The sequence below is a fragment of the Aaosphaeria arxii genome (assembly GCF_010015735.1).
Source record: "Aaosphaeria arxii CBS 175.79 unplaced genomic scaffold BU24scaffold_3, whole genome shotgun sequence".
Classification (NCBI taxonomy): domain Eukaryota; kingdom Fungi; phylum Ascomycota; class Dothideomycetes; order Pleosporales; genus Aaosphaeria; species Aaosphaeria arxii.
Window position 1 is genome coordinate 634,629 of NW_022983476.1, and position 23,967 is coordinate 658,595.

At 51.3% G+C, this 23,967-nt stretch overlaps 7 protein-coding genes across 7 annotated transcripts; 3 read left to right on the top strand and 4 right to left on the bottom strand.

Moving 5' to 3' along the window:
* Nucleotides 1-3,305: 3,305 nt before the first annotated feature.
* On the top strand, nucleotides 3,306-6,568 carry BU24DRAFT_345923 (ras GEF; the record flags this gene model as incomplete). The annotated part of the gene is made up of 5 exons (XM_033523467.1): nucleotides 3,306-3,785; nucleotides 3,883-4,219; nucleotides 4,306-4,518; nucleotides 4,662-6,427; nucleotides 6,485-6,568. 5 exons carry the CDS (start codon nucleotides 3,306-3,308, stop codon nucleotides 6,566-6,568), a joined length of 2,880 nt encoding a protein of 959 aa, XP_033385399.1.
* A 1,704-nt stretch (nucleotides 6,569-8,272) lies between these two features.
* Nucleotides 8,273-9,074, bottom strand: BU24DRAFT_460157 (cytochrome c oxidase, subunit VIb; the record flags this gene model as incomplete). Its single annotated transcript, XM_033531795.1, has 4 exons — nucleotides 8,273-8,307; nucleotides 8,413-8,476; nucleotides 8,620-8,732; nucleotides 9,029-9,074. The coding sequence occupies 4 exons, from the start codon at nucleotides 9,072-9,074 to the stop codon at nucleotides 8,273-8,275; spliced, it is 258 nt and encodes an 85-aa protein (XP_033385400.1).
* A 383-nt stretch (nucleotides 9,075-9,457) lies between these two features.
* On the top strand, nucleotides 9,458-10,645 carry BU24DRAFT_420090 (uncharacterized protein). Its single transcript, XM_033527394.1, has 5 exons — nucleotides 9,458-9,668; nucleotides 9,731-9,746; nucleotides 9,836-9,898; nucleotides 9,997-10,009; nucleotides 10,129-10,645. Exons 1-5 carry the CDS (start codon nucleotides 9,543-9,545, stop codon nucleotides 10,217-10,219), a joined length of 309 nt encoding a protein of 102 aa, XP_033385401.1. The 5' UTR covers nucleotides 9,458-9,542; the 3' UTR covers nucleotides 10,220-10,645.
* A 685-nt stretch (nucleotides 10,646-11,330) lies between these two features.
* On the bottom strand, nucleotides 11,331-11,864 carry BU24DRAFT_343095 (peptidyl-prolyl cis-trans isomerase E; the record flags this gene model as incomplete). The annotated part of the gene is made up of 2 exons (XM_033523352.1): nucleotides 11,331-11,471; nucleotides 11,538-11,864. The coding sequence occupies 2 exons, from the start codon at nucleotides 11,862-11,864 to the stop codon at nucleotides 11,331-11,333; spliced, it is 468 nt and encodes a 155-aa protein (XP_033385402.1).
* Nucleotides 11,865-12,122: 258 nt separating this feature from the next.
* Nucleotides 12,123-16,380, top strand: BU24DRAFT_420092 (uncharacterized protein). The gene is made up of 4 exons (XM_033527395.1): nucleotides 12,123-12,567; nucleotides 12,633-12,752; nucleotides 12,838-15,872; nucleotides 15,932-16,380. Exons 1-4 carry the CDS (start codon nucleotides 12,359-12,361, stop codon nucleotides 16,282-16,284), a joined length of 3,717 nt encoding a protein of 1,238 aa, XP_033385403.1. The 5' UTR covers nucleotides 12,123-12,358; the 3' UTR covers nucleotides 16,285-16,380.
* A 2,951-nt stretch (nucleotides 16,381-19,331) lies between these two features.
* BU24DRAFT_142922 (uncharacterized protein) lies at nucleotides 19,332-20,322 on the bottom strand. Its single transcript, XM_033521151.1, has 2 exons — nucleotides 20,111-20,322; nucleotides 19,332-20,052 (listed from the first exon to the last, which is right to left on the bottom strand). The coding sequence occupies exon 2, from the start codon at nucleotides 19,950-19,952 to the stop codon at nucleotides 19,470-19,472; it is 483 nt and encodes a 160-aa protein (XP_033385404.1). The 5' UTR covers nucleotides 19,953-20,052; nucleotides 20,111-20,322; the 3' UTR covers nucleotides 19,332-19,469.
* Nucleotides 20,323-20,594: 272 nt separating this feature from the next.
* On the bottom strand, nucleotides 20,595-23,389 carry BU24DRAFT_345855 (DNA/RNA polymerase; the record flags this gene model as incomplete). Its single annotated transcript, XM_033523463.1, is given in 6 exon segments — nucleotides 20,595-21,997; nucleotides 22,289-22,484; nucleotides 22,599-22,614; nucleotides 22,632-22,807; nucleotides 22,881-22,994; nucleotides 23,306-23,389. 6 exon segments carry the CDS (start codon nucleotides 23,387-23,389, stop codon nucleotides 20,595-20,597), a joined length of 1,989 nt encoding a protein of 662 aa, XP_033385405.1.
* Nucleotides 23,390-23,967: the final 578 nt, after the last annotated feature.

The following is a 23,967-nucleotide window of genomic DNA, read 5'->3' on the forward strand; positions in this document are numbered from 1 at the left end:
GCTGCTTGCGGGACGAGGAGCCCTTACGTGACCATGATGGTGAATCATTTCTCAATCGCCTCTTTGGAAGTTGTGGCGTTTCCTCCGGCAGTACAGAAGAAGTGTTTATCGTTTAAGGTCCCTTTGGGAGTTGAACTCACACGTCTGATTTTTCCGTTGGATGCCTCCTTCTCTTCGATTGACACATTAGCATTGTGCTTGCAGCTACTGTCCAAATCTTCATCATTATCAAGTGGCTCATTGTGGGATATTCTGTAGCACTGTAGGCGTTTCCAGCGGAGCGATTGCGTACAGTACTGCAAATATGGAATGCTGGCTATGGCCTTTTGACATGAAAATACGATCATTTCTGAGAGATTGCATTCACTCCAGCATTAGCCCAACTGAAATGTTGTTTGACAGTATCGAAAGCATTGCGGAATGACTGAGTTGGATCATGATTGTTTCCGGCTTCATACCTATTCATATGACTGTATGTTGAGCTTGTAGTACTTGATGCCAGATTATAGGAAAATGGATGTATGAAACGGATCGAAGGATCGGCCGTAGGGGAATGGAGGAAAGCGTTCGTCTGGTTGTGACCAAATCAGCAGCGGTTCTGTCAGAGGAAAGAGTCTGCCCACTGCTGTGAAATGAATGTTTTGGCCATCCTGTAGTGCTCCAGGAAGTCGGTCTTCATCAATTCATGCTAATGACGTTGGTGTGGGGTTCGGATGAGATGGTTCAGCACTAGGAAGTCATGTCGTGCTGTTTGATTTGGAAAAATAGTCTTGGGCAATCATGGAAGAAGGGTTATAACCTTTAGAATCTCGAGGGACTTTGCTTCTACGAGGTGTACGGTATATTAACAGCATGGCTTCTATATCCACGAATGAGGACTCTTCATGAGAAAGCTACCGCAAGCTCAACCCAATCTACCAAACAAACCCTCTCCAATAAACAAACCAATACCGAATACGGACAAACATCAAATATACGATGTCTCGCGTATACCGTATCCCTCCATAGACACCACCCCCTCCACGAGCCTCACCTCACCTCAGCTCCCTCTCCCCTCGCCTCCCCTCTCAACCACAACCACAATCACATGTCTCAACACCCCCCACATCCCTACTTACCCATTACGCCCGACACCCTCCCCTCGCCTAACTCCCTCTCTTCGCACTCCCAAAACAGCACCTCATCCGTCGCGGGCAACGCCTCCGATTCGTCTAGCAGGCAGGCAGGCAGGCACTACGCCGCGATAACCAGACCAGCAACGAATGGTAGGTTCAGCCCCACGGGGCAGCCGAGATGGGGCAATGATCGGCGGGGCTGGTAGACGGGAAATTGTCCGAGCGTTCGGTACTTTTCTTTGGTATTGGTACGGTGCGGTGCGGTGCGTGTGCGGTGCGGTGCGACCTCGTGGGGAGGAGCGCGCGCAGGCGAGAGAGAGGGACTAGGCTAGGGTAGAGAGGGAGAGGTGGTACGGGGAGGTGATGGTGAGATTGCGGCACAGCAGGTAGATTGTATGTGGTCGTGCGGGGAGGAGGGGGAGGAGGGGGAGGAGGGGGAGGAGGCGAGAACAAAGGGAAGGGAGTTGCTGTATGATTATTGTGGACTTTTGTGAATGAGGATGCATATGTATCTGGGGAAGTGATGATGGTTCAATTGATTCCGTGTTTGAGGTTTAGCATGTGGATTGGAGAATGACAGTTTGTTGATTTTCATTCTCGCCGACAGCAGGACAGATATTCCAAATCTGGACGTAACTGGTAAACGCGGTGTAATCAATGGCAAATGGTTTACTTTGTAGGACGATGCATGGGCCGCATGAATGGGCTCATATCATGTCTCGATGCGGCGTGTCTTGCATAGACGGTGCTCGGATTGTACTGGGCGATTGCTTTCTTTTTCTTTCTTCTTTCTATGAACCTTTGGCGTTTGACGCTGTGATTATTTCAGAAAAGAGGATACGGGTCGGACAGAGGTACAGAGCGCAGTGAGGGAATGCAGTATGCAGGAGACGGGACGAAGATGCACAGGGTTATTATTGTCGTTTGCTGTTGTCTGTTTATGAATGGTGCTGTAAGCATTAGGGGAGGTGTACTTCGTACTGGTCGGCGAGAATGGAGCCAGTAGGAGATGCAAGGGCGGGAATGGGGAGCACAACAGGAGATATTATGGGAACAATTATAGATTTGGTACCGAATATCCGCCTTATGCCTACACAGTATGCTTCTCCCCGGAGGTAAAACGGGAATGGTTCTAGCTATGAGCTGTCTGATGTTGATTGTAGTAGTTGTTTCTTGCGGGTACCTTGTATGTACATGTACATGTACATGTACATGTAGGGATTCAATTATGCAAGGGATGCAGTGTACTCCATAGCGACATTTCAATAATTGATAGAGGAAGAAAAAGAAATCAAAGACAAAGACAAGGAAAGGAAAAGAAAATTCAACTTATGACACAAAATACCCTTGCCTCTGAGATTGTGGAGCTTGAGCTCTTGATTGGAATATTAAGAAAAATGACGGCGCGCGGGGACTGGATGCCGCCAGCCGGGTGGGATGATATAGATAGCTCGTAGCAAGACACAGAAACATACGAGTACTGGTCGTGAAAGGTGCATGCACTGTGAAGGAAATGATGGTAAGGAGAAATGAATGAGGATTTGTACTCGTCATTCGTAGTAAAATCTTTTACATTTGTTCTCATCTGATTGCCGATTCTTGCTCTACAAATAGGTATCTAATAGTTATACCAAGTAGGTTTGTAGTAAGTAGAGGTACTTCCAGGCGCTATGCTGTATGGCGACTAGCGACCATCACATCTTCCACTTCCCCGTCACAAACACTCTCTATTACGGCTCGTATCCCTTCCAGTCCCAGTCCCAGTCCAGTTCCCCCTCCCGCCCACCTTGACAGCTGAAATCTTCTTGATACAATTACGGGCCAGGTCGAGATCGTATTGATCTCCCTTTGTAATTCTGTTACCTCTCAACTCAAGAGAGAGAACACTACCTTACCTCCTCCTTCAATCCCTCTTCCTCTCTCCCAACTATCCTTGGGCATTAATTGATTGCTACACTCCAACCCCGTTCGACTGACCCGACGACCGCTGACCCCGATCATCCATCCCTCCCCCTTCTCGGCGCCCGCGAGTCTTCCAATGTCTGGCAGCAGCGCTGCAGCCAGTGGCCCGCTGTCACAAGCCCACCACCGCTTCCTCGACGTCGTACAAACCATTATTGCTTGAAAGCCCACCTACCACCTGATCCTCCCCCCCGAATCCACTCGACGAGACTCGATCTTTACGCCGCCATGCCTACCAACGGCAGAGCCGCGAGCTCTGCCGGCCAAACTCCCAAAAGTCCCAGGCCAGCAACGTCCGAGCACTCCACAAAACGTTCCGAAAAGGCCAGGAGTGCACAAAGCATGCAGCCACCGCGCAGAGAGAGCAGCTCCCTCCACTCCGCTGTTGCCTCTGCGCAACGTCCCGGTGCCCTCAAAAACCGTGCATACTCGGCGCCTATGATACCCAAGAACCGCCATGATGGAGGCGACGATGACCACATGGCCGACATGCTCGCTGGCGAAGCTTGCGACGAAGACGAAATTGCGGCCGATCCCTTCTTCCAGAGATACAACTTCCCCCAGTCCGACATTCCACACCAACAACAGGACGCTTCTTCCAGCTCCGTCGATAGCTCTTCCGACACAGAGGGCCCTCTCTCCCCTACCCACGTCAAGGGTCGCCAGCCAACAGCTGCCGAATATTCACAAAATTCCCCGCAGTCACCTGTTCTGTCTGTAGGAGTATGCCTTTCCTGATCTCATTTTCCTCAACTTTCTCTGCGCACTCGTGTGCTGGACGATTGCTAACCCGAATTTTGTCCAGTCTGGAGGAGGAAGCGATACAGCAACTGCCATGCACGACATCAACATCGCCGTTATTGGCGCCCGTGGAACTGGGAAATCCGTCTTCACGCAGCGCGCCCTCAATTTACAGCATCCTCCCTCTTCTCCCATATCGACCCGTAAAATGACCATTGACGGTGGATATTACGTTGTGCGCTTCCTAGAGATGAACTTCACAGACGTCCATGTAGACGATAGAAACGATATAAAATGGCCTGAGACGATTGATAGTCTGGCGACTCCGCGCATAGATGGAGCCGTCATAATTTACGACGTCACGAGTCGTGAGAGTCTTACCAGGGTGCCGGAGATGCTGAGTTAGTACATCTTTTGCTTTGCGGTCGTGGTTTCGTTTAATTTGTATTGCCGTGAATGGAAGGAGCTAACCATATTTTCTCTATAGATACATTGTCAAAGACAAGCCTGCCCTTTGTGCTAGTCGCCTGCAAATGCGATCATCACCCGGCTCATCGGGAGGTCCATCCTGAAACAATTGAGCAGAAAGCTAAGTCCTTTTTGGGAGACATCAACACCTTTCAGACATCGGAGGACAAACCAGAAACACAACGAGGGTGTCTCTCGGTTATCACACGTGCCGTTATCGCGGCTAAAAGACGTGAGTCTCCCTTTCCAATTGTTCATTATAATTGTTCGCAACCCCCGCGCCTATGTGCGCAGTTGCGCAGATCACAATAAAACCCCCCAACCAATGCAGAAAACACGCCACGATGCAAGACGAACCTCTAACAGTTGATACAGCCAGGTCGCAGGCTTCAATGGCACGGCGGCGAGCGAACTCTTCTGCCGTTAGGAGTATCACTGCGAAAGACCAATGGGCTGCTCGCAAACACGAACGCGCGAGTTCGGAATTTTCAGTATCGAGATATCGACCGCGGTCATCTGAAGTGAAAGGCCACTCTTACAAGTCGAGCGAAACGCCAGGCCATACATTCCTTGATCTCGAGGAGTCGCCTGGCTACGATTCTTACGATTCCGACGGACAAGCATCGGATACCGAACAGAGCATCATATCTGAGCAACCGTCTCCGGAGAATGGCTACACATTCGACCAGCTAGTGGATCGCCTCCTCTCGCAACCAATGTCAAAACATGACTCTAAATTCGTCGCTATCTTCCTTGCCCTGTACCGCCGATTCGCTGCCCCAAGTCAATTGCTCGAGGCAATTCTGAAGCGGTTCGAGGCACTGAAGCGCGACAAAAACCCACAAGTCATCCGCATCATCTCACAACTACGATACCTCGCAGTCCTTCAGCAATGGATAAGTCATTACCCCGGCGACTTTGCTTTTACTTCTACGCGTCGGGCCATTCGAAAATTCACCCAGGGACTAGCGAGCAATCGCGAATTCGCCGTGGCAGCAAAAGAGATAATGCAAGATCTCGAGATGGTCATGGAAGACGACGACACCGATTGGGCGTGCTGCGATCGACAAAGAAGTCAGGCCGAACAGATTCCAAATTTCAGAAATAACGTCTTAGACGAAGACTCCGAAGATGATGAATTTTCAAGGGCGATTGGCCACATGTCCATGACTTCGGACCGCTTCTCCATTGCCCAAAGCACCAGGACGAACGTTACAGGGACTTCAAGAACAACGGAATCCTCCGTCAGTTCGACCATACTTAACCAGGTCGAGCGTAATGAAAATTTGGCGAAGCTGCTGATACCCAATCCTATCAAACCATTGTCGAAAATCCAATGGCACCTATTGATCGCTGAGAGCGAGGAAGCAATCGCTAAAGAATTGACACGAATCGACTGGATCATGTTCTCCTCCATCCGGCCGAGAGATTTGGTCCGTCACGTTAGCATGAACCTCGAAGAGAAGCGAAAATGCAAGAGCTTGGAGAATGTCAATCGTATGATCGACCACTTCAACCACGTAGCGTATCTGGTTACGAATTACATCCTACTGAGAGACAAGCCGAAACACAGGGCGATGATGCTGGAGAAATGGATGAAGGTTGCACGAGCTGTCCGTCAGCTGAACAACTACAACGCGTTGGGTGCCGTGCTTGCAGGAATCAAAGGCACGGCCGTCCATCGTCTCTCCGCCACCCGCGAGCTCGTTTCCGAAAAGGCAGGCCTCGACTACTTGAAATTGGAACTCCTCATGAGCACCGACAAGTCCCACTTCTCGTATCGCCTAGCCTGGGAGAATAGCTCTGGTGAACGCATACCTTACATCCCCCTCCATCGACGAGATTTGGTTTCGGCATCAGAGGGAAACTCGACCTTTGTTGGCGACAAGAAACCTTCTCCAGCATTCACTCCACACCCTGGCGTCAGCGTGTTCCAAGGAGCTCCAGGCAACCGAGATTCAAGAGAGGCCCCGCCGGGCGGTGTTACCGGGAAAGAAAGGATCAATTGGCGCAAGTTCGAGATCATGGGCGAAGTGATTGTAGGTGTGCAGCGGGCACAGGGCACGCCATTCCCCGCTATGTCGAAGAACGAAGACATCCGGGCCCTCATCCTGGACATCAAGATTTTGAAAGACGACGATGTAAGTGATATCCTCCCACCCTCTGACGCCAGCCTGTTTACTGACATCTCCACGCAGGAACTGTACGAGCGAAGCACTCAGCTAGAAGCTGCTGGTGCGAGCGAGCGCCGTAGAATCTTTGACTGGTTCCGTGAGCGTTAGTGCTTCCATTCAGCATCATTGCCCTCCTTGCTTTTTGTCGTTGTTTCCCCCCGTAATTAGTTCGATTGTTTGCCCATTACCATTGGAACGTGAGCTAAGAGCAGGCGCAATAGCACGGCTCCCCCATCTACCCCCTGCCCAAAACTATCAAGTCGACGCCTCCCCAACGGCCTATATGCGGATATAGGACAACCCTCTTCCCATCCTACTAGAAAACCCCCTCCGAAATACCTCCCACCCTGCACACACACACACATACAAACTGATACACCTCTCGTCCCTCCCAGCGAACATTTAATGACTTCCCGCGAAATCTGCATTGCATTTTGTAAAGGCTGGCTGGCTGGGGGCTTCTTTGAATAATTTCCCTAAACGGACGGAAACACTACTTATTTACTACCAACTGCATGATACCTACCTGGCGACATTCGCGATATACCTTTTTTCCCCTTGTAGGCGATAACTTTTTTGTTCTTTTTGGATAATGACGATGATGATGACGGACGATGATGGTTGGATTGGATACTTTTGGTTTAAGTTATATTATATACCTACTACGGATGATGTGCCGATATATATATCTACCTACCCTACGTACGTACGAGTACCGATGTTAGTTGGGTGAGTAAGATGGACTGTGTTTTCTCGAATCATGTTAGGTCGAGGGCATCGTTTATGCTTCCTCTCTCGTCTTGAGCGTGTGTCTTGGTTACGATTGCCTACGTATGTCATTTCCATTGTCAGCATTCCTCGTTGTCATCAACGTCTTCATTGTTACCGGACGGGCATGTGAGGAGTACACGAGGAGTACATGAGCCACGAAACGACCACCCTTTCTTTTTCTGTGCTTGCGACCTCTCTCTCTCTCTCTTTCTCTCTGCCCTTTTCAACTTTTCAACAGCCTGGATTTGGCGGGGAGCGTGGGGTTGGATGATGGATGGTGCTGTGGGGAGGTATGCTTGACGTCCATGACTCTGGATTGGGGACTTGTGGTGTGTGGGGAGGGGTAAGGGCTGTGTTGGGTGGGAAGATTCATGTTTATCATTTTTCTCGAATGGACGGTGGAGAGAGGGGGACAGAGAGGAGGGGGCGTAATGGGTTCGAATGAATGAATGCATGAATGAATCTCCCATGTGTCAAGTCATACGCTTGTGCAGTATGTGGTGGTATGTTCAACGGCCGTAATGGGCTATTTGTTATTCTCCATAGGGCGAAAAGGATGAGGGGGATGAGGGAGGGATTGAAAGGGATGTAAGCAGTCATGTATCTCGTGTTTGTTTGGAGGTAAGAAACACGGATTCAGAGAGCTTAGCATGGCCTCGGTAGGTTCTTTCTGGTTGTTTAAATGATTGACAGGTTTACGAGTATGGTATGAATGAAGACATCACGTGTCATGTCATAACTATGCATGTGTGTAGATTGACGGGGAGAGAGGGAGTGTTTTATGCAAGTAAGAAAAATGAACATCTCGTCAGAGAGCTTTGCATTGCATTTGCCTTTGGTGGTGGGGTTTTTGTCTGCTTTTCGAATGATGGACGGTTTCAAATATGATACAAAAATCCACTCGAAAAATTCATGCCTTTGCCTTTGCCTGTATGGCGCACCACACACACAGCAGCCTATCTAATCTATCCTCCCAACTCACTCGTGCCCCTCCCTAATGATAAGGAAAATGCTTAGGGCAGGCGGAGACTGATCGGACGTCTACTGGTCAAGCTTGCAGGGGAAGTTTCCGGCCTCTGTGGGGTGGGGTGGTTAGTATGCGAACGAACTGATTGGGGGCACACCCGCGCTGCGGAGAGCTAGGGGTTGTAGGGGGAACATGAGAGGGGCGGTAAACTCACCACGCTGGTCGTCCCATCGCGAAGTCCAGCCGTTGGGGCAGAGGGATCGGTAGGCGTGGTAGAACTAGGGGGTATCAAATTAGTATCTCCATTTCTGATAGAAGAAGAACAACCGCCCAATTGGAATTTACATCCTCCTCACCGTCCCGGGAGATTTGAGCCGGGAACGAGGAGAGAGGATGCTGAAGGCGTTCATGGGAGATGTACCTGACGGCAAGGAGCGAAGTCCTCGCCCTTGGCGAGGATGCACTTGTGGTAGTCGACGTAGTTCTGCCAGCAGTGCTTGGTCTGGTTCTGGTTCGGGAAGCGGGCGTCGAAGCCTTTTGAGTTGCGCTGGTCAGTATACGTTCGAGTGGCTTGTTTTCAGAGAGCTTATATGCGGTGTCATATCGTATGTCATGTCATGTCATATGTGGTACATCTGACCGGAGATAGAGGGAGAGACGATTGTGCGGCAATTGCGATGGTAGGAGATTCGGAATGGAGGGAGGGAGAGTGTGTGAGGTCTAAGGCGTGGATCTGGGGGGTTGTGTGTGATATATCGGGTGAGAGGACGTACCGGCTACAAGTGCGCGTTAGCTATCTTTCGTTTCGGACAGAGGGTGTGAAAACTTACCAGTAACGAACTTGAAGGGCTTGGTCTCGGTCTCTCCGTCAGACATGGTTGCGGTATTGAATCCGGGGGGTTCCTGGAGGGGATTGATGGGATATCAATTGGGGCGCTGTCGAGAGCTCTGAGGAGGAGGTGGAGGTGGTGGTGGTAGTGGTTAGGTGGTGACGAAGACGAAGGTGTGAAGTTGGGTCGGTCGTTCGATCGCAACACAATGGAGGGCGCTTTGTCCACACGGGCTGGACCAGCCAATCACGAGTGTGGAATTGGGGTTAGTAGGGCAAAAGCCGAGCGAACGAGCAAGCTTCCCTTCCCTCTTTCCTTCTTGTCCTCCCTCTCTCCCTCTCCCGTGACTCGTCAGTTTGACTTACATAACCCTCTCTCTCCTCAATAATACTGATACTCTCTCTACCTCAATCGTCACACAACGACATCCCCCCGGCAGAGCACCACCTCTCACCCCCCAATTGCTACGACAACTCTCCACTCCTTTCCTTTTTTCCTTCGATATCCAACTACAATGGCCACCATGTTCCGCGCCACCCCGCGTTTCTACGCCGCCATGAGGCCCTCCAGCGCCATGTTCATGCGCCAGAGCCCGCAAATGTACATGAGGCAGACCTTGCGATTGAGGACCCCCGTCCCCGTACGTATCGAGCTTCCCACACCTTTCAGCCTTACATCATCAATCGGCTAACAAATTATTAGAAGGAGGAGCAGAGCGGTATGGAAACCCCATTCCAATTGGGTTGACGGCAGCTTCGAGAGTACGATGTGGTTATGTTTGACAAGAAACTGACGTGCCGGGAATAGCTCATACGATCTCCCAGCGCCTTCGCACCCTCAAGTCTCTCCCCGCTGAGTTGATCCCCCTCGGTAAGTTGTGGATGCCGGATCTATAACAATACAAGACGGCCTAATTTTTTCTTCTTTTATTTTGATATTGGAGTTCCAATTGCTAATTACTGACATAGGTATCGTCGTTGCGTATGTCATCCCACTCATTCCACCCACACTACCCTTCCATTCTATAGCATCCATGGCAACACCACTACCTCCACCACTTCCACCCATGCATATACGCAACGGTCTAACATTCATCACAGCATCGCCGTCGGTTTTGCCTGCTTCTCTCTGGGCAAGACGCTCATCGGTGACAAGACCCTTCGCCTCAAGCGCCAGGGTGCCGACAAATAGGAGATTTCGCCCGTTCGAAACAAATTGCGCCTTGGTATGCCTTGCGAAAGAGGCGGAAGGTCTTTGGATGGATAGATTGGAGGAGGTCGCGGGGTCTGATCTGAAAGACCAAAACTGTACAAAGCACTGGTTCAGATATTCACAAGAATCCGACGTTCGGTTTTCCTCAACTTTCCTTTGCGGCTCATGTTGACTACCTTATCAAAAAGGCATCATCTTCCTTGTTGTCATTAGGTGGCATGCTGTCACCACTGTGACCTCGTGCGTGGCAGAAGGTTCAGCACAGTGAGCTGCACCGGCTCTTTCATTTTCTTCCATTGCTTCGAGTATTCAACTGGAACATATGCATTGCTACACTGATTGTGACTACGGTTCTAACCCCTTTGCTATCGCCGAGTCTCATTCCCGATGCTTCCTGTCTCTGAGAACTGGCCATAAAAGTTGGATATAGTGAAACAAGACATGGCCTGATCCCTTCATGCCAAGCGCCCTGTAATGCTCTCGGAAACGGAATCCTAATGTGGTGCATTTCCAACACGCCGCAAATCTTCAATCTCATCCATAGCTTCCTGGAGATTCGATTTGGAGGCTTGCAACATCCTTTTGAGCCTTAGGAGGTCTTCTCGAATTCTTTGCAGCTGACGTTGAGTTGCCCGGAGCTGGTTTTGGAGGGCTGCGAGTTGGCCTTCTTCCCAGCGTGGCGAAGGCGTGCCATGTCGTGGTGGTATGTATGATGCGCCCATTTTGAAAGTGGTTGTTGGGGTAGTTGAAATGTGTAGTTTGAAAGTTGTTTGGAAGTTGGTATGTTGGACTTGAAGTTGCTAAAGTCTGCCAAAGGGATGTTCCGTTTTGGCGATGGAGGGGAACAGGATTGGACTTTAAGTATCTCGACAATGAAACCTGTTGAGCTGATACCTTGTAATGGTAGATGACTCCAAATCCACGGCACCATTGCTCGTTCTTAAAGCAATTCCATTCAGTCGGAAAGAGAAGAGCTTCCTGCCAATGTGCACAATCCAGGATACAGGACACAGAAAACGGGAAACGGGAAACGGGAAACGGGATACATCACCCATACAGTAAACAGTATCCAGTAATTGCGTTTACAGGCTCAAGCCTGCTTCGGTCCAGCTTCATCGAGACCTTCCAGCCCCTGCATTGGATCCATGGGTCCGTCATTCGCGACCTCTTGATTCTGCTCTGTGGCTTTGCGATCTTCTTCGCTCACGGCATGTTTTGCCAGCCAACCCTCCTACATCATGAGTTAGTTCTACTATACTTTTCGTCTCAAAATGCAAAATAATAAAAATGAACCTACCTGCTCCCAGACCGCAGTCTTGCTACCCAGACCTTCATTCGCCTGTTTCTGCGGCTTCGCAGCCGCAACCTTAACGACGTGGCCGTACAGCTCGCTGCGGTCCATGTTGTCGATAGCGTCCTTCGCGTCGCCTGCCTGCTCGAACTCGACGTAGCCGAAGCCCCTATGAATGTCGGTCGAATTGGGCGCCTCCGGCTTGGGGAGGTTGACCTCGACGATGTCGCCGAAGGGCAGGAATGCGTGGTACAGAGTCTGCTGGGTGACCGCTTGGTCGAGGCCGCCGACGAAGACGGTGGCTTTGAGGCGCGAGGTCTCTGCTGCCGCCATGGTGAATTTTGAAGATTCTTGCGTGGCGATGGATTATTTTCAACCAGGCAATGCTTTTCTTCGACAATGTGGCTGCTGTTTCGATAATGATTGATGATGGGGAAGAATTGAATCTCGAAGAAAAGCCATATCACGTGGGTGAAGGGTAACGAGTACCAGTTAGCAGGTGTGCCAAGACTTTGGAAACCCCCCCGAGGCGGCGGCGAGCGATGACGGTCGGTCAGAGGACAGGTGGTAGTTGAAAGCTACAGTGACCAGTTCCAGTCTACTCCTACCCAATCTACTCACAACCACCATATACTATACATATACCTAACACCTACTGGGCACAATAATCACAAAGGCACCCTCCCACCACATTAGCCATCCCATCTCCCTCTGGTGCCTTTCCCCTCCAATCTCTTTTCCTCTCTTTCCTCTCTTGTTCTTGTTGTTCTCTTTTTTGCTTGTTTTAAACCGCCCTCTCGCACCACGATTGTCTCCCGTCGCCCATCATGGTCCGCCTGAGAGAAATCCCCAGGACGGCCACCTTCGCCTGGTCGCCCGGCCCGACTGCACCATTGATTGCAACCGGTACCAAGGCTGGTGCCGTGGACGCTGATTTCTCAAATGATACCACCCTTGAGCTCTGGGAGCTCAATTTGGATGCTTCAGATCAGGGTGTCGAGCTTCAGCCCGTCGCTACGGTCCAGGCCGAATCGAGGTATGCAGGAGGAAGAATGGTCTTATTCGGACTCGGAATTGATCTCATGCTAACATGTCACTCAGATTCAATGACATCGCCTGGAGCCAACCGTGCGAGGACTATCCCCTAGGTATAATAGCTGGCGCACTGGACAGCGGGGCATTGGTACTGTGGGACGCAGAAAAGCTGAAGGCGGGTGCAAGGTACAACAACTACATCACGGCCGCAATCCCTTAATAAAGTGTGCATTGCGGCAATTGTAACTCGGGAAACTGACTGGAGAAATAGTGATCCCGTCATTGAGCAGATCGACAAACACACCGGGCCCATCACCGCCATCCAATTCAACCCCTTCCGACCGCACATCCTCGCCTCCGCGGGTGCCAAAGGAGAACTGTACATCCACGATCTCGACGATGATTCGAAATCGTTCCGCCTGGGGAAGGCCGGTGCGAATCCGGATGAGTACACGACATTGGACTGGAACAAGAAGGTTGCGCACATCCTCGCAACGGGAAGCAGCGGCGGCTTCGTCACAGTCTGGGACGTGAGGCAAAAGAAGGAGAACCTCACACTCAACAACTTTGGCAGGAAGTCTGTCAGCGCTGTGTCTTGGGACCCGGATGTTCCTACTAGGCTAGTGACTGCTATTCCAACGGACCAGAACCCGCTCGTCCTCGTGTGGGATCTCCGCAACTCCAACGCCCCCGAGAAGACGTTGCAGGCTCATGACCAGGGCGTTCTCTCGCTTTCGTGGTGTCTTCAGGATAGCGATATCCTTCTGTCCTGCGGAAAGGACAATCGCACAATTGCCTGGAACCCTCACACTGGCGAGACCCTCGGAGAATTCCCCGTCGTCACGAATTGGACTTTCCAGACAAGATTCAACCCCTCGAACCCCAACTTGCTTGCAACCGCTTCCTTCGATGGCAAGATCGCTGTTCAGACTCTCCAAAACACTGGCGCAGCCAGTGACACATCCAAGGGCGCAACCCAGGCTCTGGACGGCGAGGATTTCTTCTCGAAGACTCACGTAGAGCCCCAAGGTGCCTCGTTTTCGCTCCAGAAGCCACCCAAGTGGCTCCAACGACGAGCCGGTGTATCTTTCGGATTTGGAGGCAAGCTGGTTCGTTTCGGAATCGTTGACGGCAAATCGAGGATCAACATCTCTACGTTCGCGGTAGACTCCGATATCAGCACTGCCAGCGAGGAATTCGACAAGGCGCTCCAGAAGGGCGACCTTGCTGAGCTTTGCGAAGCGAAGATCGCAAAGGCGGATACCGATGAAGAGAAGGCTGACTGGACGGTCATCGAGACTTTGATCTCCGATAGCCCACGAAGGAAGTTGGTCGACTATCTAGGATTTGCAGACAAGCAGGAGGATGCTGCTGAGACCAAAGAGGAGCCCGCCGAGACCAATGGTGCTGGTGATGACGACGCATCATTCTTTGATCAATCACAGAGTGGCGGCAGTTTCCTCGGTGACCTGGCCGCTTCCAAGGGCGCGAAGACGAACAACCCATTCCAAGTGTACACAGGATCTGAGTCCGAGGCCGACAAGCAAATCACTCGCGCATTGCTCCTTGGAAATTTCGACACAGCTCTTGACGCTGCTCTCAAGGAGGACCGTTTGTCTGACGCTTTCATGATTGCCATCTGCGGAGGTGAGAAGGCCATCGCAAAGGCCCAGGCGGCATACTTCAAGAAGCGATCTGACGGACCCAATTATTTGAGACTGTTGGCTTCGGTTGTTGGCAAGAACCTCTGGGACGTAGTGTACAATGCCGACCTCAAGAACTGGAAAGAAGTCATGGCCACTTTGTGCACATATGCTGACGCCGCCGAGTTCCCCGACCTCTGCGAAGCTCTTGGAGACCGCTTGCAGGAAGGTATCGAGGGTGACAATGGCTCGCTACGAAAGGACGCGTCTTTCTGCTATTTGGCTGGCTCCAAGCTCGAGAAGGTGGTCGTCAACTGGGCACAAGAGCTTCAAGAGAGCGAGGCCGCTGGTGTGGAGAGTTCATCGGGAGACAACAGCTTCTCTATCCATGCCCGATCATTGCAAGATTTCATCGAGAAGGTTACTGTTTTCCGACAAGTCACTGGATTCAAGGATGCCGAGCAGCAAAAGGAGAACGATTGGAAGTTGAGCCCGCTTTACGCCAAGTACGTCGAGTATGCCGATATCGCCTCGTCTCATGGCCAACTGTCCATTGCTGAGAAGTACCTGGATCTACTACCCGAGAAGTACCCTGCTGCCGACGTTGCCAGGAACCGTGTTAAGAATGCGACGAAGAAGGCTGCCCCTCAGGCTCAGAGACAAGCTCAACCTTCGGCAGCTCAGCGACAAACCAGAGTCGTGCCAACATACAATACCCCACAGACTACCGCAGCGCCTGTACAACCAGCGGCCAACCCATACGCCCCGCCGAACCCGCTTGCTGCTCAGCCGCCAGCTCCCCAATTCGGAGGTGCTGCACCACCAGCACGCAACGCTTACACACCAGTTGGCTATCAACCACCGGCTTCTCAGCCATCAATCCCCCAGCCATCGATTCCTCAGCCTGGCTATGGAGGCTTCCAGCCTCAGCAGCAGCCTTTGGCTCCTCCTCCCCGGAACTTCTCGAACTCTCCCTCGATCGTACCTGCTGCTCAGCGAGGCCACATCGCTGCATGGAACGACACTCCAGACTTTGGCCCACCCAAACCCACTTCACGCCGTGGAACACCCGCTCAAGGTGTAGCCTCGCCCTTCCCCAACCAACAAGCCTACGGTCAAGCGTCTCCTACCTTTTCGTCAGCGAAGCCAACGCCGCCTCCTCCCCCGAAGGGACCTCCCCAAGGACCTCCTCGCATTGCATCCCCGGCGGCAGCTCCTCAATTCGAGCGACCATCGTCCTCTGCTGCTAGTCAATATGCTCCACCTCAGCCTACCGGATTTGCGCCTCCTCAACAACCTGTTGTGCCTCGAGGAACCTCTCCCTATCAACCACCACCATCAGCAGGACCCCCTTCGAACCGCTACGCTCCGGCCCCTGGCACTCAACCTTCAGCTCCTCAGGGACTTGGTGGAATGCCACCACCTCGCAACATTGCTCCCCCACCCGGTCAATTCACTCCTGCCAATTCGTACGCACCGTCGCATCAGCCACCGCAAGCAACCCCGCCGCCCCAGAGCTTCGCCGCGCCGCCCCCGCGGGGTCCCCCACAAGGCCCTCCTCGGGCTGGACCTCCACCAGGCGGCCCAGCAGGTGGAACACCACCCCAGCAAGTGGCACCCCCGCCCGCCGCGGCACCTCCTCCCAAGGCAGCATCGAAGCATCGTGAGTACCAATAATCCCCGTCCATGCATACCTTCACTAACATCTCTCTCCCTCCCCAGCCCCCGGTGACCGCAGCCACATTCCCCCTTCCTCGCAGCCCATCTACGACATCCTGAACGCCGACATGCAGCGCATCAAGGCGCGGGCGCCCGCCCAGTACAAGCAGCACATCGCGGACACGGAGAAGCGCCTCAACATCCTCTTCGACCACCTCAACAACGAGGACCTCCTCAAGCCCGACACCATCCAGGACATGATCGAGCTCTCCACCCACATCCAGTCCCGCAACTACGACCAGGCCGTCGCCCTGTTCACCGACCTCATGACCAACAAGAACGACGAGGGGAGCAACTGGATGGTAAGTCTACGCCCCCACCCTCCCTACTGGATAATGGGGTTATGTGGATGCTAACGTGATTAAATAGGTCGGTGTGAAGAGGTTGATCCAGTTCAGCAAGAGCACTCCTGCTTAAGAAGCGTTCTCGCTATACGCGAATGATAGAAAGAGAGAGAATATGGAATATGGAATACTGTAGACAAAAAAAGCAAGGCGGAGGAGGTGGCGGCAGAGGCGGCTATTTTCTCTTTTAGCAATTGGATGAACGAATTGGAAATGAATGAAAAAACTCATCTACATACAAATGAAAGTGCAAGCGTATTTTCCCCTCCCGCCCCTGAACATTCATGTTAGCAAGTACGATAAAAAAAAAAGACTTCACACAGTACAGAAGGGAAGAAAGAGAGAGAGTTATTTTGGGTTTATTAGATTGAAGAATGAGGAATGAGATATCATTTCTCATTTCTCTATTCCTTTCGCCTTTCCCTTAGTGTTGCTGCCTACGTGTCTATCCCGACTTATCTATGACTTGGTCACTGTATCCCATGTACCCTAACCTACTAATAACTAACTATTTGGAATCGATGTATAGCGAAGGTGGTAATGATGATGACGCAGGTCATCGACGACGTGGTCCGGTTCGGGCTCAACCCCCTTTAGGCCAAAACTCATGCTCGTCCATGGGCGGATTGCGCACTGGTTGCTTGCCTCTCGCGACTTCGCTCATCGGCTGTCTCGAAGATCCAGGTATACCCTCCAAGTGGCTCTCGTCTTCGGGCTCTTGCCAACTGGGCTTTTGCCAACTGGAAGCCAGAAGGGACTGTTCGAATTCGTATTCATGGCGCCGACTTCTTGTCCGATGCAGTTGTCCCATCCGCGGATCGCATTCATCATCCGATTCGGTATCGTCTTCATCGTAGCGCTGTACGGGAGAAGTTCTAGCTCGCTTTCTACCTCTTGGGGGCTCCCTCGGTGATTGTTCAGGCGAATCAGCTGCGCCCTCCCGTTCGTTCTCATCCTCTTGTCCAGAGTCGATCCTCTTGGCGGGAAAACTTATAGCCTGTTGTCTACCTCTTGGGGGATCCCTCGATGACGACGGTACGGACGAGCTAGATGCGGTCTGCAAGTCATTCCCATCCTCTGGTTCAGGCTCGACTCCCTCGATCACCTCAACCTCACAGTCCTCGAGAGATATTTCCAATTCTTCGGCGGACTCCTTCTCCTCTTTTTGCAGGGATTCTTCGCCCACCTCGTTCTCATCCTGGTCACCTTCATTGCCCTCGTCGTCCTCATAGTCATCGTTTGCGTCGTATCTTTTCCTACGTATCTGCCGCTTAGCGTTTCTTTTGGAGCTTTCGGCCTGAGGTGCATCGTGGGCTGTCTCATCACTCTTTGGATCCACATTACCATCCTTCTGTTGCGCTTCCGTCTTTTTCAAGGGGACTCGCCGGATTCCAGTAATGCATGTCATGTAACCAAACGGGAACGTGTGCATCTTTCTCTGGTACTCAAAGTACCAGTCTCTAATGCGACAGTCCTTAAATTGTGGTTGATCCGTTGAGACCGTAATCTCAGCCCTCGGATCCTCCATAGCCAGAATCACCACCCTCATCATCTCCTCAAATTCGCGTGTGTTCTTACAGCTAAATAGAGCATTGGTCATGAGCTGCAGGGAAATTAAAAGGCCGTACCGCCAGTGCAGCCTGTTCGAAGCCGTATTTGTCCTGGACCAGATAGGAAACCAGAAGATTGGGGCGTAAAAGAGGAAGAAGAAAAAGCTCAAGAGAGCCATGAGAAAGCACCCAACGCGCCGATCCCCAAGCTGTATGATTGCGAAGCCGTCGGACTTCTCTAGAGCTTCTGACATAGTACAGATAGCCTCAAGATTATCAAAGTCAGAGAATGTCTGGCAATACAATCTGAAAACCCGGTTCGCCCCAACCCTACTCTTTGGATACTCTCCATCGTCTGGCTGGAAGGAGTAGTTACGAAAATTATTGCTCCACAAGAAACGAGGTGTGTTCCATGCACCAATAGGCTGAGCAATAGAGGTGACGTTTTGCGAATGCGAGGTATGCTGATCCCAATACTCTGTTTTTGGAACGATGTCGGTCAATTTGAATTCGATGGGAACCGCACGGCTCATATTGGTGAGTTTCTCTAGCACAGGAGTCGGGCCTCCAACGCCGGAACCGATATCAACGACGACCAAAGGACGGTCGTCCTTGGTGAATCGTGAATAATCATCAGTCTTTTGGATTGAATCTCGAAGTAGTAATGCCGCTGTTTTTGCAGGGCATTGAGCCTGTAGGATGGGAATCCGGCGCGACCAGAATAAGAGCCCTATATTATCGCAGCATTGCTCGAATGCCTCACGGTCACTATTTCGACGTTAACATGCTACTAAGACAGATGGGGTTTCTGTGGAAGAGCTTGGCTGTAATGTCAAACGTCAACTGGGAAATTGTGTTCGGCAGTGCCTTACATAAACTTGTATACTAGAGACTGGAATTTATCCCAGAGATGATCGGCCATTAATTTGGGAGAATCGCAGTGGTCATCTATGAACTGTTCAACTTTACGACGGAAGTCTGTGAGTTCTTTGGCTGGTTCATCCGCCCACTCTAATACTGTATAGCGCGGTGGCCCTGGAGGAACTTCTACATCCGAGGAATCGTCGAGTCCATCGTACTCATCATCTTTACGAGAGTTGAATTTCACCATCCCGATTCGATCGCGCGTGTTGACTTTGCTTTCAGATTTGGGCTCGGCGACAGCGACATCCCACCTCAGGACTGTGGGAGAAAATTTGGCCGAGGGTTTCGATTCTGAAAGCGGAAATCGACGAGGGCTGATGGTGAGAACGTGTGCGAACTTTACAGCTGATGGTGGATGGAGAAATATGATACGGTATGGGACCTTCCTGGCATTAGTGTTTGTTTTACGTGAGTAGCACTCCTCCCCTCATGTATTTCACTTACCATTGCATCTCTCGTCCTGACATTCCATGCCGTACTTATAGGATCTTGCAGTGTTTGAGGAAAGTTGGTCCATTCTCGACGCCTCCGGCCCTTTACGGCTGGAATAGCTACTTGTCCGAAGGGATCTTGTGGAGCTTTGGGAAATTGTGGTGGTGGAACGCGAGAGAGCACTGGGTCTCCTGGCCCAAACTTGGATCGAGAACTGTACCAGCAACCTCTATCCGATTCCGCTTCGGCATAAAGAATCTGCTCGACGAAGTCCGCGTCGACGGTGGCTCCCTAATCACTTACCTTCATCCGAGCCAAGTATAGACGATTGTCAAGTTCTGCTTCTTCTTGGTCGAACTCCCATGGCTGGTCGTCTTCTGTGGGCTCAGTACAGGATTCTTCCGCGGCTGAGTGTTCTACGATCCATTCCCTGACCGTAACGACTGTGCCCGATGGTAGAACTACTCCCTCATTTGTGTTGGACGTCAAAGCTGAATCTGTTGTAGCCAAGGATGACTCTGTAGGCCCGTGGTCTTCATGAATGGTATTCCGTCGTGGTCTTCCATAGATTCCACTGGGCCCTGCTTCGGATTGCTCCTCCCATGTTTGAGTCTCAGGCGAGGATGATTTGTCCTGATCGTCTGGAACCGCCGCGTGGTCTCCAAATGGATCCTCGTCATCGTGGGCATCACCATCATCGTTCAGAGGTGTCTGTATACGCGGGTTTTCGTCGCACTCTGACGCATCGTTATCCGATACAGCTACAAGTCTCATCAACAAATATGCTCACACCCGCGCAATTCGAAAAGGAACAAACTCTGGGAATCCTTATTTTCCCCCTTGGCGGCTTCCTTGTCAACTTTCTTTTTAATATCTAGAAATTCCACATTAATGTCTGGAAGTTTGCTCTCCAGCATACAGAGGAAACTGACTGCTTGTCTCCGCCATATTGACCTGTTGTGTAAGGAAAGGATGGCAAGTTGATGGACGGAGTATAAGTTGATTAGCGATAGTAGAGATTGTAAATCTTAGCGATAGGGATATTTTGTTGTTAATGGTGTTGTGAGGGCGAGAGAGGTTGAGGGTTTTCCGTTTCGTTTGAAGGGGAGCTAGCTTCCAGATTAGTAGGAGCAAAGAAGTTTGGAAGGTGCCATGAGCTCGGCTGAAAATTTGAAGATGGGAAGGACCGAAGGATCTCTAGATGTATAGTATAGACCGTGCCTTTAAAATCATAAACAGACAGTGCTAAATGATGAAGTAAATTTCCTTTCGAACATTGCCCGAAGGCATTTGTGTCAGAATTCTCTATCAATTGTTCTGCGGACACACTCCGTGAAGGATCCGTCCGTCTTGTGGTAATATACTCTATTTTCGATTGTATGGGTATCTTAAACCTTGGACTTATCGTGAATTCCATCAATGCTGCTCATGCCAACGGTTATGCGCTTCAATGGCGAACAGCGGGAGTGTGGCACCGCACTGTGGACAATGAAACGTGTCGTCATCCGGCATATCTTCATCCTCTGATTCCCACAATGCACTGCCGCCACCGCCGCCTTGCTCTACATCCTCTTCCGTATTTACCAACGGGAAGGGCTTTGCCTCCACATCCTTCATAACCTCGTCCGGGATTTCAAACCTGTCGGCATCTCGGAGAATTTCCCCCTCGATCCTTACGGCATCTTCCCCCAGATCGATCTCGTCTTCCTCTTCGACCCTCCACTGCCGCAGGACGTCATCCTGGCGCTTGAACATCTTTGCAATGTTTCTTCCTACCCCACCCTTGGCTGTGTCGCTCGCTGCGTCGACCATATTGGTCGCCGCAACGTTGACCAGGGATAGATTCCACCCGCTCTTTTCTGGATGGAGTCTTCGAAACAAGGGGATCAATGTTTCCGACACCAGGCGATCCGCCAGAGAGTCTGTGGAATCCCGCAGGCTGAACACGAAGTTTGGCATCGCTGCGGAGCGAGAAATCCTAGCGAACGAGCGGTTTCGACTGCCGTCGGGGTTCTGTGGGGGTCGAGGTCGTGTGGAGAGTCGAATCGTCTTTGGGAATGCCATCCATCGCTTTTTAGTAGTGCTTTTTGGGTCTTGAGCCGCGGCATCTAGAACTGATTCGTTAGGAGTTTCATCGACGTCGTCGTCATCGTCGTCATCATCATTCAAGAGGTCTGTGTGCATGCGATTGAGCAAGCTCCTTGCCAGCATGTGTAGCTCTTTGAGCAGCTCGTCATACGTGTCGAGACGAATATAACTGTCTTCGATACTGATTTGTTTGGGAACTTCGCGCGCGAGACCGACTTCAGTATCGTCGAAACCATTGAGGAGGTTCCAAACCCTGGTCCCAATTCCGTGTGGTGTACCAGGTCCCCCCAGTAGGCGCTCGAGAACGTCGGCGCCCATCCCGGGGAAGGTTCGTACGTCTCTTACGAGTACATCTCTTTCATCTCGTAGCACGAGATTTTCTTTTGCAGAGAGATCGAGCTCCGAAGGCCGTCCTAGGATGTGGGTTCGGAGCTTCTGCGCCAGCTTGAAGCCAATTCCTGGAATCTTACCCACCTCATGGCCGTCGACAAAGGAAGTGACGTTGTCGACGACGACAGTATTCGTGTCAGATACATCGTACGGCGGTAGCAGGGTCGTCTGACCGTTTGGTTTGTGGAGATTGCCGACAAGCTTTGACAATAGCTTGTTTGTAGAAACGCCAACGGTGCACGTATACCCTTTCTGGGTTTCAAGCAACTGGCGCACGTGCCTGGCGTAGTGGGACCCAAGATGTAGTCGAAGAAGAAAGTCGTTACAATCTGAGGGGGCGCCTACGCGTCCTATTAGCTATACTGCATTCGAATTGAAATTCGTGCGAGAGAAAATAATGGCCGTAAGATTGAAACCCCATTTGGGCACGCCTCGGCGGTGTCTTCTTTGTGCTGCCCCAGACCAAATTTCGGGAGAAATATAGTAGGTCCAGCTCAACATCCCGAGTGTGTGGATAGCCAAATCACCGTACATGGATGCAAAAGGAAACAATAATTAAGCCTCATTGATGCCCGCCCAGGTTCGAGAATTTACCCCGTTAAATGACGTAGCCAATGTCGGAAAATATCTACTGCGTATGGAGCAGATTGCAGGCTTACCTGTCTTATTCATCGCTTGCGGATAAGTACCGCCAGCGACCAGCGCTGCATCAAAGGTGAAGCCCAGCGTTGGATCATCTTTGGAAAGACAAAAGAACGAGTTCGCGAGATCGTTGTGGTTCAGCAGGCTAAAATTATAGTCCACGATGTCCGAAATGTCCATAAAAACCTGTTTTGGGATTGTTCAATTCTCTGACTCTACGGCACGGACTGGAATAGACATGGCACGAGGGAATCAATAGGATGTCTCAAGATGACATAAGGAAGGGGTGGCAGTGTAAACGGACGATACCAGCCAGCTGACAGGGAATGAGACAAACGCACCTCGTCGAAACCCAGCCTGTCAACTTTTCCATTCCAAGAGAAGGACTTGAGGAAGGCATATAGCTCTTTCGAAGCGTCTCTGAAGCGTGTGAGGTCCTCACCCAGTACTATGACAACCTCTGGACATATTCGTTTTGCATCTTTGATAAGCTGCAGTTTGTAGAGGCCCTGGATAGACACCCGTCAGCGGATTGACGCCCGAGTGGAATGTCAGATGACAGGAGCGGTGGGGACGGCGTACTCGTCGGCGCGCCTCATAGTTGCAGGTGACCACGATCTGTTTCTGTTGCACAGCCAGTGGAAGATTCTTCAGCGATGGTGTTTCATTCTCTATGACGGAGGCATAAAAGCAGTCCTAAGTTGTTGCGAGAGAGGATGTAAGCTAAACCGGGTTCGGATTGGAGCGCGAAATCACTAGGGTGGAACGAGAAGGGCCTACATAATCCTGCGGTCGCAAGGCGGAACACGTTAGCAGCCATTCAACAACATAGATAGCATCATTGTTTTGTTATTGCGCAAAAAGATGCCCAAGTGAGATTGTAGTCGCGAGTAATTTCAATTAGGCCGAGCGGCCGCTGCGTATAACAGAGGAGCAGTTGGCGGAAGCGGACATAGCGTCCAGGCAGTGCAGAGCAGAACATAATAGAACAGAGGGCTTGGCCTTACAAAGTGCAGGATGACGGAGTCTAGCTGCCTCTCGAGCCTCTTCCTTCGTGGAAAATGATGGTGAGGATGATGTTGGTCCTCCATTGTGGGATTAGTTGAAGGGGAAGCGCTGGGCGAGGTTCAGTAAATTACAAAGACGGTACGAGGTTGAGTAGAGCGCCTGGCAGGCGGTGTTTGTTGGTGCGGCGTTCGCTACGATTGATTGATTGATTGCGTTTAGGAGGCCTGGCGCCTTGCAGACCGACCGACCAACCTGCATCTGGTTTCTTGACCATTAGTTACCTAGATGCCTAGGTGTGTAAGTATGACTAGTTAATCGATGGCTGCGGCGAGGTTTCACAACTGGCTTGCGAATGCTTCAGCGGAGACGCGCGGGTTTGAAACACAGCGATAGTGTTTGATGGATGCAGAATGGGATGGGTTGGAATGGAGTCGAAAACGAAACGGGCCTGAAGCAGTCCGATATCCGCAGCGGCTGATTGGCATGCCCAGTCGCCCGGACTAATTGGGTAGTACCGATACGGGGTGTTGGAGGGCGGATATTGGTTGAGCGTCTTATGAGGAAGCGCCGCACAATAGATCAATCACACAATACGCAATAGATGCAGCGGCTGCACGAGACAGGACAGGGTGGGTAGGAGTAGGAGTAGGAGTAGGAAACA

Coding starts and splice junctions, on each gene's coding strand:
- BU24DRAFT_142922 (XM_033521151.1), bottom strand. CDS start 19,952: ATGAGACTTGTAGCTGTATCGGATAACGATGCGTCAGAGTGCGACGAA.
- BU24DRAFT_420090 (XM_033527394.1), top strand. CDS start 9,543: ATGGCCACCATGTTCCGCGCCACCCCGCGTTTCTACGCCGCCATGAGG.
- BU24DRAFT_420092 (XM_033527395.1), top strand. CDS start 12,359: ATGGTCCGCCTGAGAGAAATCCCCAGGACGGCCACCTTCGCCTGGTCG. Junction 12,753..12,837: donor AAGCTGAAGGCGGGTGCAAG/GTACAACAACTA, acceptor CTGGAGAAATAG/TGATCCCGTCATTGAGCAGA. Junction 15,873..15,931: donor CAAGGCAGCATCGAAGCATC/GTGAGTACCAAT, acceptor CTCCCTCCCCAG/CCCCCGGTGACCGCAGCCAC.